General features: G+C 36.9%; 1 protein-coding gene across 2 annotated transcripts in view; it reads left to right on the top strand.

The window, feature by feature from the left end:
• The window catches only part of LOC137139743 (sodium/potassium/calcium exchanger 3-like), a 97,335-nt gene extending 85,936 nt beyond the window's left edge, over positions 1-11,399 (top strand). For both annotated transcript variants that reach the window (XM_067527435.1, XM_067527443.1), the window contains 4 exons: positions 5,560-5,674; positions 6,143-6,255; positions 7,668-7,733; positions 7,864-11,399. In XM_067527435.1, coding sequence (XP_067383536.1) covers positions 5,560-5,674; positions 6,143-6,255; positions 7,668-7,733; positions 7,864-8,013 — 444 coding nt within the window. In that variant the 3' untranslated portion in view covers positions 8,014-11,399. The remainder of the gene's footprint in view (positions 1-5,559; positions 5,675-6,142; positions 6,256-7,667; positions 7,734-7,863) is intronic.
• The last annotated feature ends 1,089 nt before the right edge of the window (positions 11,400-12,488 follow it).

Below are 12,488 nucleotides of genomic sequence, written 5' to 3'. Positions count from 1 at the left end.
TATTTTTCCTAACAGTGTCATTCTATCTTTTTGTGTTCTAACATAAACTGTTTTTTTTTTGGGGGGGGGGGGGGGGGGGGGGGGGGGGTGTTAAATAGAACTTTATGTGGCACTGACTCAGTCACTTTAGCGTTAAGCGGGACAGGGGGTGTCTCCAGTGCCTGAGATTTAGCTAGCTTGTTCTATACCTTCACGTTACATTACTACTGTAGAGGCGATATTACTCGAATGTTACGTTCCAGCAAATTGTTCATTCCGGAGATCGTTGTATGACGAACACTGAACATTTATTGTACTTGCTTATCAACTCAGCCGATGACAGATCAATTGTACATACAAGTTTAAGTACAGTAATCTCACAAGCATGTTGCAGCAACAACAGTTTCATCAAACAAGTTTCTCAAAGTTATGCTGAACTCACAGAACTCACAGAACTCGGTAAGAAACCATGTGCCTCCACAGCTACACACTGAACCTTGTTGCAGTCCACACCACCTTGTAGTCAGTTCCTCTGCTCCAGCTACCGTGTCACATCTGCCCCCTTCAGTAGCTGAGGTGAGCATCTCTTGTAACAAACCCTTTGCATTGCATTGTTCCCTTGACCACTGACAGCAAACTTAAAAGGTAAACTACAAAGGCAACTATCGAAGCCACTAATGCCACTATTGACATCATCAGTACACATAAACATAACACAATACACAACATAAACAAAAACAGAGGAAACCCTGGTTTTTGGAAACAATTACTACATTACTTTTGCACAAAACACAAAAAACACATCATGCAATAATCTACAAACATCATGACTATTCTTCTATGGTGTTCTCTCTTCTTTTTTCTGGTGCCAGAGGTTACCAGCACATAACAAACCCTAGGAGATCAGTCTTTACCACTGTCTCACTCTGATTCCTGATTTGATGCAATTTTAAACGTTTTTATCGCACTTGCGGTTCTCACTTCATTGTTAAAACAAGCAAACTAGCGAAAGGTAAAGTAAAGTAAACTGCAAAAGATGGCAACATTTGTGTGCAAACACTGTAATTATTCTGTGAATGTGCTTTCCAGATTTTACCAAGAAGTCAAGCTGCACATGAGCCTGGATAATTCTAGCTTTGGTTTTCTTGATTGTCCTTGCAGTTTTCAGACACTGTCTGCACTTAGGTCACACATGCATCGAAAACACACACAGATGAAAACTCCGGGGGTTAGTTGTGGATAGTTACTGGCCCAAATAATAATTGCTTTGTAAAACCTGTACAGCCAGGTAATGATGCCTCATCTTGTAGGCTCAACATGGACATCTGTGATGACAGTCATGTGCATTCAGAAATTGATGAAAATGATGGATATGCCACACATTTATAACAAACCTGGCACTGTTTTATTTAAGGATACAAGCTAAATTGCTGCTACCAGCCGCCACTATTCAAAGTTAAATTGAGGAATTCCAGGTAATGCATGGCAGTAGCATGTCTTTTCAAAGCTGAGAGATGAATTATCAAAGCTGAATATGTCTGTGAACAATCTGCGAATGTACAACGAAGGAGTATTTAGGTCTGATGAAACCCGGAAGGCATATTGTTATTTCTATTCTCTTATGTTAGAATACATTTCATAAGGGTGAGCCTATTGTGCTAAATAGCAGTTTGCCTGAGGATGTCTGTTTCACAGGGGATTCTGTTATCCAAGCAAAGACATGGATGGTGACAATGGAGGGTAGAGTTGTCCCAGTACCAGGAAGAGGCAGCCAGTACGTTGGAGTTTATTCAGAGGTCTGTACATTGTGAAATGTCTGTTGTAAACATAATATTTAATAATTGGGCTCATAAAATACTCAACATCTTGCTATTTTGGCAACTAAACAACTAAATACATGATGAGCTGTAACTGAGAGATTGTGGAGAATCAACCCATATGGCCCTAAGTACTCTCTCTGTACATCCCAGTCACCAGTCAGCTGGAATCTGGCAAGAGGTGCAAAGAAAAAGCACCACCCTGAATCTGCTTGTGGCATCTCTCATCAGAGAGTTTGTGGACTTTGACTGGCAAAACTACTGAAATGCAACACAAACTGAATTTTTCTTTTTATTTTACTTTTAAAATGCTTGCTAGTCTTTCCAGCAGTAGGAACCTGACAGCATGGCATTTGAATTTGGTCAGTTGGTCTACCTCCTTGTTCCGAACTGAAGGATGTTTGCAAACATCTGTACCCACTACAGATTTGCATGTAATCATTGTCATTTTGAACATGTTAACATGCTTTTGTTTGCATATAGCTCAAAAACCCCTGTATGTTTACCTTACAGGATTACTAGCATAGCTCCATATTGTTATAAGTGTAATGTTAAAGTGGAATTCTACAGTTACTGGGTCCTAATGGTTTACGTTTTACAGAAGATGAGTATAGAACCCATGGTATAGCAAAAAGTGAGCATTCATTGTAATGTTTATCTATAAAGAAAAGTTATGTTGTTGACATCCCAATTAGGTTGTTGGAAAAAAGATTTTAGGGCTCTATAGTTGCTGAAACAATTTGTTCAAATAGGGCTATGGCACAAGCCAGTGTCTTCTTGTGCCACTACCAAGTCTGGATAAATGCAGAGGGTTGTGGCAGGAAGGGCATCCGACGTAAAACACAAGCCAAATCAAACATGCGATTTGTGACAATGACTTCCACACCAGATCGGTCGGGGCCCGGGTTAACAACGACCGCCACCGGTGCTGTTGACCTACAGCGTATCGGTGGAAATTGGACTACTAATGGTCGAAGACGAAGAAGGAGAGGAGGAAGGTGTGTTCTTAGGCAGAGAGAGAAGAGGAAAGCTAAGAATGTAGGACTGACAGTAGGGACTTTGAATGTTGGTACTATGACAGGGAAGGCTAGAGAGTTGATTGACATGATGGATGTAGTGAGGGAGGACATGAAGTTAGTTGGTGTGAGTGAAGAGGATGCAGAGGATAGAGTTAGATGGAGGCACATGATTCGCTGTGGCGACCCCTGAAAGGGAACAGCCAAAAGGAAAAGAAGAAGAATGCTATTGGACTTTAAAGAGACACAGTGTAGTTACTGCATGCTGTACTGCATATGTGAATGCTTTGGACTTCTGAGTCTAAACTGATTTCTCTTAAAGTTGTTTTAAACGGCACCTTTCAATAAGTACATGTATACATAAAAATATCATATTTCAAAGACAATCAGTAATTTTCCTTTGGTGGGCGGGCAGGTTAAAACTGAATGTTTTTTTTTTTTACATTAATTTTTACTGTCGGTGAAGATTCTCAGTGATCCAGGTTTGGTTATCTGAAGATTGAATGATGTCAACTAGATTCATTTCTTCTTGGTTCTTCTCTAACCAAGAAGTCCAGTTGACATTAACTTTTACTGTAGCTCTAAACAAGTCTGGTATACTGAGTAATTTAAAATAGTAATATTACTATTAGAATAAATACAATACTGCAGTAAATACTGTAAATGCAATTGCAGTAATATTAATGTAATTCAGAATAAATGGTCTGCACTGCACTTATATAGCGCTTTTCTACCTATTGGCACTCAAAGCACTTTACACTGCTTCTTATTCACCCATTCACACTCACAATCACCCACACACTCATACACCGATGGGGGAGCTGCTATGCAGCTGGCCAACACTCACCAGGAGCAACTAAGTTGGGGTTCAGTGTCTTGCTCAAGGACACTTCGACATGTGACCGGAGGATTGAACCAACAACTGTGAGATTGTTGGACAACCGCTCTACCTCCCTGCGCCACAGTCGCCCACGATACAGTAATAATAATGCAAATGAAAGTACAGTAGTAATATTGTAATATATCAGAATACAGTAGTAACACAGTAATTGAAAATGCAGTAAAACTACTGTAAAATGTACAGCAACCTCTTTACAGTGCATGAATGTGCGCAGTCATTAACATCTAAGAGACAGTTTCCTCTGGTCAATGTGTGTCTCTGAAAACAGGGACACAGGCAGCAGCTGTTAATCTCTTAACACAAATACAGAAACTCCAGTAACTACAGCCCCTTTCAGACATACAGTTGAATTCTGACATTATCCTGACTTTTTTAGAAGTGGGTGTTTGTGTGAACGAAAATGTCCGAATATAAGTCTGCCGATTATATCCTACGAGCCTCCTAGTGCAATGTCCGTATTATGAGTGTGAGCGCGTGTTTGTGGCGCTGGGCTTTTCCGAATCGTTTGCAGAAATAAAACCGATCGATTGGGCGTGTTAATGTTTGTATCGCTCAACTGCCGAGTGACTGAACTTTTTTTTATTAGTTGCACAGATCCAATGTGCTCCAAACAAAACAGTGTTTCCCCAATTGTATGCGTTGATCGCACACCGAACTCGAGCGGATTTTCTTGGGATGCCTCTCACTCGGGCGATCTCCCGCTGGATTCTCCTAACGGAGTACATTGTCTGAAACAGGCTTATGATTCCACCTGGTTTCCTAAAATCTGTCCTCAGGAAGAAAAACATTTTATCCTGTCTCCTACTATTCTGTAACCACACAGTCTTATATATATTGTTTATAATGAGAGTAAAACAGCGCTAAAATTATTTGCATTTTTCTCATCATAGTATTTTTTTCATACTGCTATTTAAATACTTTACATGCTTTTTCAAAATATTTCCTACCTGCACTCACTCTCATCCAGCTTAATATTTAGTGCATTATCAAAATAACTTTGGCCTGATGAAGATTTAAAACACCCGCCAGGTTACAGTAATTAAAAACTATTTTTTACCTGGGAATTAAAAATGAGGCATATGATTTGAATGGAACATTGTTAGATTGATGAGATCTCATAAACAGTGATACAAAACAGCATATAAGCCTCATTTTGTATGTCGTTTAGACACACTTGAAGTTTGACTAATTGCGTTGTTTCATATAGTTTTTTAGAGCAACTAGGTTGGTTCACTTTCTTGCTTGTGATTGGACCAACAACTGCGAGATTGGTGGACAACCGCTCTACCTTCCTGCGCCATAGTCGCCTCATTTTGTGTGCATGGAAGATTTATCATTAATAAGAAACAATCTTTTTCAGGTTTTCAAGATGTGCTTTTTTCTATTACTCCCTACACCAGTAGACCTGTAGTTTCTAAGTTATCTTATACTTACATCAAAATAAATAAAACAACTAACTTTAATTTTTAAACTGATCATATTTGAGAAATACCATAGTTTTGTTTTTAGCATTTTGATATATTGTAACAAATCACACAGATCATACAAACAGTTTCAATAAATTCCCTCTGTAGCTCAAGACAAGGTAAGATAAGGTAACAAAGGTGCATTTGGAGGTGCAGGTGGTGAGGGTTGTGGTTCTTGAAGGAAATGGCAACTAAGCAGTCAAAGAGAGGCGGGAGGCACAGACAGGAAAGTGAAGGATCTGAAACAGAGAACAACTTAGGAAGTGCAAAAATACACAAAATAAAATCTGGAGCTTGAGAATCACGAAAGTGTCAACTGCACCAGTGTAAAAGAAACGCACCCACACATGTTGACGATTGTCTGTTTCCATCTTTGTCAGGTAACGGTGATAGGATTCACACTCGGCATCCCAGATGTCATCATGGGTATTACCTTCCTGGCAGCTGGCACCAGCGTACCTGACTGCATGGCAAGCCTTATTGTGGCACGACAAGGTAATCTCTCTCTCTCTCTCTCTCTCTCTCTCTCACACACACACACACACACACACACACACACACACACACACACACACACACACACACACACACACAAAGTGACAGGTTACCAAGCTCAAGTCATTTAATGCAAATGCAAACAGTGAGGCCACTGTTGGGGAAGGGGTGGGTCATCTTTGTTGGTTGTACCCTTTTTGCCTTCATGGTGGGGCTTTAATTTAGGATGGGAACACTGAGGTAACACAGCCTAACGGGGTCCTTTGTCCTTATTTATGTTCATATCATCATATATTTTTTTACTCCCTATCTACTGGTGTGTCGAGGTTTACTAGGAGAAACAACTACACCACTGAAGTTTAGTCTTTCAATTTTCACTGGTGTCATTCCACCTCAATATGAAACTCTCACTCTACCTATTTTTATTTTATTTAAAACTCAATTTTAACACTTTGTATATGTGTGCAGGAATGGGAGATATGGCAGTGTCCAACTCTATTGGCAGCAATGTGTTTGACATCCTGGTGGGACTGGGTCTCCCCTGGGCCCTGAAGACCCTGGCTATAAACTATGGCTCTGATGTAAGTGGTGCAACATAATAGACTTATTACCATGCTTCATCCCACTGTGTGTTCGTGTGTGTGACTTTATAATATATTTATATTTATATATATATTCTGTGGGCAAATCTTAATTTTAGAACTATTACGCATTTTTTTCAGGTCTTTACAATTACTATTATTCTGTTGCAAAAAGAAATTTAAATGTCAAGTTGTAGATTTTAATACTTTATGTAATTAAGTTTTTGGTTTTTCTGTGAGGAGTTTGTATGTTCTCCCTGAAACTGTGTTTCTTTTCTTTGGTTGGTTTCCACAGTCCAAAGACATTCAGGTTAATGACTGATTCTAAAATTCTGTGAATGTGTGCACAAACAGTTGCCACATTTACATATTTTTTGTCAGTGTATAAATATTAATTAAAGGATATGGTCACATGTCCATCTAAAATGATATTAAACACTCCTGAAGTGAATCATAATATTTGCACTCGCTATCTCGCAATCACATTACACCCATTCAGCAGCAACTCCTATCAGATATTGCATTCATTACAAAATACTGTCAATTACTTATAAGGCCATCCATAACCTCACCCCTCTGTACCTCACCCCTCCGTGCCCACACATCTTCACCATCTGAACGACTCACTGTCCCTTCAGCTCTCCTCAGTACTATGTGGGGTAGAGCACCTGAAAGCTTTGCCACCCAACTATGGATTTCCCTTCCACTTACCTTTGTAATATCAATTCCCACACTTCAAATTCCAGCTCAGAACTTATCTGCTCAGACTGTCATACTCTCTATGAGTGGCTGGCCAGGTTGATGCCTCAACGTTTCTTATTGTTTTCTATTGTATTTTATTATCTTTTACTGCAATTCTTTTTTTTTTTTTGCTTTTACCTGTTTGGTGGCCATTAAGGTTCCAGACTTTTATTGTATTTAATTCTTTAATTTTGTGTTTACCTGACCTTGAGTGTCATGAAAGGCACCATTAAATAAAATGTTTCAAAATTATTATTTTAAGTGTCACAACTGTGACAGTATGGTTGAAAACCCAAAAATGGACTTCAGATGGACTATGCACAACCTTACCTTAATAATTTCTTGTATCTTTAGTATCTACAATAGACTTGTGCACAGCAAATATGTAAATATATATGTGAAATCATGCTGAGGATGAGCCCAGCACCATCAGACCTGTCACAACATTTTTATTTTCACATGTCTAAAATGCTATTCCTCTAAAGAAAACATTTTGTCAGGTTTGTTGGATGTTTTTTTTTTTTTTTGCAAACTGCAAACATAAAACCTGCTGTACAGCTAAGAAGAAGTTTGATGAAAGAATTTATAAATATATATTTGGTCAATTTCCTTTTCATCATAGTTAAACATACAGAATGGAGTAGTATGTCTCACACATTATCTTCTTGCAGATCAAACTAAACAGCAAAGGACTGATCTTTTCTGTGGGGCTCCTGTTGGCCTCAGTGTTTCTGACAGTGAGTATACAACAACTTATCTTATCCCAAGCAGGACAGTTTCTGCATCTGACATCCTTCTGCGTGTTCTCTCAATGTTCTGTCTCTCTCGATGTGTTCTGTCTATTGATCTGTCTGTGTGTCTACTCAGGTCCTAGGAGTTCACCTAAACAAGTGGACACTGGACAAACGTCTGGGTCTCACATGTCTTCTCCTCTACTCAGTCTTCCTGTGTTTCTCTTGCCTCATTGAATACAACATCTTCAAATTCGTCAACCTGCCAACCTGCCGAGACGACTGATAACCAAACACACAAACGTGCACACTGATGTACATATATACACAAACTCACACTAGAGGTGGTTTACAGGGACTCCCAAATAAGGGAATTACGTACATGGCAGTGTCAGATGATAGAATGAGAACCAAAAACTATAATTTGAAATCTAATCAACAGCAAAATTTAACAGTAAATCCCATTATCACTTATTCACACTGGTTTCTGCAAGAGATTCCACTTTTTTATATGCTTCTCTTTCTGCTCAGTTCAATATTGAGCTGCTCTGGTGTTTGCTAATGACCGAAGTGTTGGATTGATTACATGTCTCCACACAGGGCAGCTCTGAGGAAAACAACAACAACACTACATAAAAAACAACCTTTGTCCAACTACTGTTTGCTTCTAATGGAAAGTTTTATTTTGAAGCTTCCTTAACTTATGCGTGAAAGTTGTAAATATTATGACTTTAACTATTCTTAAAAGGAGAGGATCTATTAATTGAGAGTGATAATGATAAAAGCGTTAAAATAATGAAAAAGTGAGATCTGTTATGCAAGTGAGCACATCTTTTATTCAGCAGTATCTTAGGATGATTAGGATAATTGTTTTGTCTGTCAAATTTGTTTCCCAGTTATGTTGGTTGTTTGGAACATTTTCACACATACAGCTATGTTTTTAGGAAAAGAACCAGGGCATTTTCACCTTTTATAAATTAACTCTAATAGCATCACAGTTGGAGTGTCTATGTTTTGTATCGGAATGAATTAGCTTTATGAGTATTTTTCTTTTCCTTGTGTAAATATCCCACCGTTTGTAAATACGCAGATATTCTATTTATTGTTTATTTATAAGTCAGACCAACATTCTCCACAGGAGATTACAAAACATCCAGGTAGAATTTATATATGGACACCTGAGCTCTGTTGACCACATGAGTAAAAACAAGCACAAATTTTATCTGAAGTTGTTTTTCGTGTTGATTTCAATAATCACTTCAGATGCAGAGTTGTATATTATGCATGTGGATGTTAAATACAGAATTTGAACTTGAACTGAAGAGCTGAAAAGATTTTACAGGGAGACTATTTATCCTAATGCATGCTGATTATAAGGAAAGTGTCCTTATAAAATGAAGCAGGTTTGTATGAAATGATCTCTTCACCAAATGTTTTATTTTTGAAAGGGAGGGAGGTGATGTGGACCTAGTCAATACTGCCACCTAGGGGCTCTTTTTTTCTTCTCTCAAAGACACTGGCCAAAAACACAGTGACGGCAATACTGAAAACAACAACCGAGCAAGTTGGACAAGGTATTTTCCTCTGTGGTGGATGGACGTCCCGCTTCACTGGCCCCAAAAAGTGGGATATGAAGAGACACTATCATATAGCATAAGAACTCTACCCCGGCTTGATTACTTTAAAGTTTGGGGTTTCAACTTTATTTTTATCCAGGAGTCCTTTGTATTTTGTAATGCCTAATGTAGATTTGTCCGACTATGTGGTACACTATTTCTACTAGTTTGTAGAGCATGTACAATGTGATTTGTGAAACCCTATGGGAGATTTTCATTCCTTTTCTGGAGTCAAGGCAAGTCTGTGAAGTCATACTATTCCTCAAAGACTTTCACAACAGCACTAGTGAACATTCGTCTGTCAGAGCATTTTGATTTTCGAACAATATCCATCCTAATGTCAGCTCTTGCACCAGAGTTGTTCATTAGACACATCAAGTACCCTACTCATTTATTTTCTCATTAAGAGCAAAACAAAACTTCTTATTTATTCAGGTATATTTTTAATTTATTGATCAATAATATAAATATACATTTCAGGAAAATTGTCATTTGAATGTGCACATAATGTTATTTTTCTTATATAATATTCATATTTATTAATTGTTTGTGCTAATACTGGAAAACAGGGTTTAAATGTGTTTGAAGCTCATGTAATGCAATAAGTAATTAGCTTACAAATATGTATAAATGCCACTTTAATTAAAAAGACAAATTTATATTGGAGTTTTAATAGATGCATTCAAACTGTAAATGATCAATATTGACAAAGTGTCAATATGTGACACTTTAACAGGTTGTCATTCATAATTTATCACTATGAAAGCAAAACAGGACTGTTATTACTCTAAATCGCTATAAATTACTCTGGTATAAGTCTGAATATTAATATGGCCAGTTGTGCCACTGCATAATCAAATTATGATACATATTATTGTTATAAGAACTTTATAATCAGGTATTCAAATATGGCAACAAAAAGGTAGTGACATAGTTGTACTTAGGTTATATCTACATTTCAACATAAAACATTTAATAAACATATCAAAATTGAAAGAAATTGAAATTACAATTGACTTGACTCAATTGATAACATATCAAGTTGGAAAAAAGTGAAAATAATGATGTTAAATATAACACTTGGTGATTTGATTAAAATGAAGATTTGGATCATTGAGCATGTTGTGTATTGTAGATCAAGTCAGTATCCTCAAACTTTTAACTGTTTTTTTTTTAAGATTGAATGAAATACAAATATTTTAGTTCATACTGCACAATATTAATATTATTATAAAATGTATAATATTTCAGCTATTAATATGAAAAAAACTGACTACAAGATATCCCCCTTTAATGTTTTGAAGCATTATGAGTATCTTTATAACACAGGAGATTTTTTTATTATATTTTATTTTTTTTGTTCTGTCAGATATATGGGAAACTATTATGCACTTTACCAACAAAACAATTGATGCTACAGATTATTTGGTTTGATACATTTTGCGCTGCTATTTACTCCATATACCAAAAACCTAAGGGGTACAATGTTTTTGAACTTTCCAAAACTACCACTAAGATGCTCACATTTTTAAAATAGGCATCTTGTTAAAGAAATATCTAAACAAATTGTGATATTCACATGGGTGATATATTGATGATGTGCGTATGTAAATAAATACTAAGTGTAAATGTATTTATATACTTTTTTGTCTTAATCTGTATATCTCTTGAAGATATTTTGATAGATTCTAGGTCTCGTTTGTATTCCAAATTGTTTTAATGTGTTTGAGGCTTCTATAGGTCCTTTGTTTACTTGCATGGCTATATTTCAATAATAATAATACTTTATTTATTGTAAATTTTAACGTGCTTTGAGATGAAAGTCCAGTTGTTTTTTAGCTGACACTGGATTTTGTTTGAATTGGATATTCTAGATAACTGCATGCAAAATATAAAAGATGGAGAGTGTTAGCAGATGCATTTTTCTGCTTATCTGAGCTTTACCTCTTCCTACACAAGAAACTTTCCAATAGAATAGTTTACTTTGTGCTCAATGTAATTTTGGATATAATTTTGCTAACTGAGTATTAATAAAATTGTTGTTGCTTAAGGTAAAATGGAACTTGTAGTAGGTTTTTATTATATTTATCAACGTATAAAACTTATAAAACTATAAATTATATTTATCACACATGCCTGCAGAAACCTGCGTATAAGAACTGACAAATACATCATCCATCATTTAATTTCTATGTTAAAGAACAAGCAAATACAGTATCCAACATAACAAAAGTATATGTGCTTGATCTTTGTACATTGGTAAACAGATCTGATATCAAATACGTAATGCTGGATGTTCTAATTCTGGATACAGTTATGTTGGTTTTTCAGCTCTACTTAGAAAGGGAAGAAAAAGTAATGGCATAGGTGGCATTTTTTTTTTTTTTTTTTTGCTAACAGTGTTAATAAGTGGTTGAAACACCAACCTTTGCAGCAATAACTTTGAACAAGCACTTTCTGTAGCCTGTCAAATAGACCTGTACAACATTCAGTTGGAATTTTGAACCATTTTTCCTTACAGAACTGCTTCAGATAAGGCATATTCTTAGGATATCTGGTGTGAACGGCTCGCTTGAGGTCATTCCACAGCATCTGTAGCACGCTTAGTTTTGGGCTCCGACTGGGCAACTCCATGAGGTGGAATTTCTTCTAACCTTCATCTTGCCAACAGCCAGCACAATATTTTCCTTTAGGATACCATGGTAATTGGGAATTCATTCGACCCGTCCACAACGGCAAGTAGACTTACTTGGTCCAGAGGCAGCAAACAATTCCAAACCATGATGCTCCCTCCACTGTACTTCACTGTCGGGATGTTGTTTTCATGTAGACATGTCAAAGTATTCTTTGTGTTCTTTCTTAACAATTCTACTTGTAGAGGCGATCTTACTCAAATCTGATGGTCCAAAAAGTACTTCGCTCCGGAGATCGTTGTAGGATGAAAATTTAACATTTATTGTATTTGCTTCTCAAAACTTAGCCGATGACGGACCAATTGTAGATACAAGTTTAAGTACAGTAATCGTACAAACACGTTTACAAACAGTTTTATCAAACAAGCGTATCAAAGTATGGCTAAACTCACTGGAGTTATTTCTGAAAGTATAGCAAAACCCGTTTCCCATGTAGTATGGCTAAACCCACA

Source organism: Channa argus, chromosome 1 (genome assembly GCF_033026475.1).
Source record: "Channa argus isolate prfri chromosome 1, Channa argus male v1.0, whole genome shotgun sequence".
NCBI classification, from domain to species: domain Eukaryota; kingdom Metazoa; phylum Chordata; class Actinopteri; order Anabantiformes; family Channidae; genus Channa; species Channa argus.
Note: the sequence above shows the minus strand (reverse complement) of the source record. Positions and strands in the feature narration are given on the sequence as shown.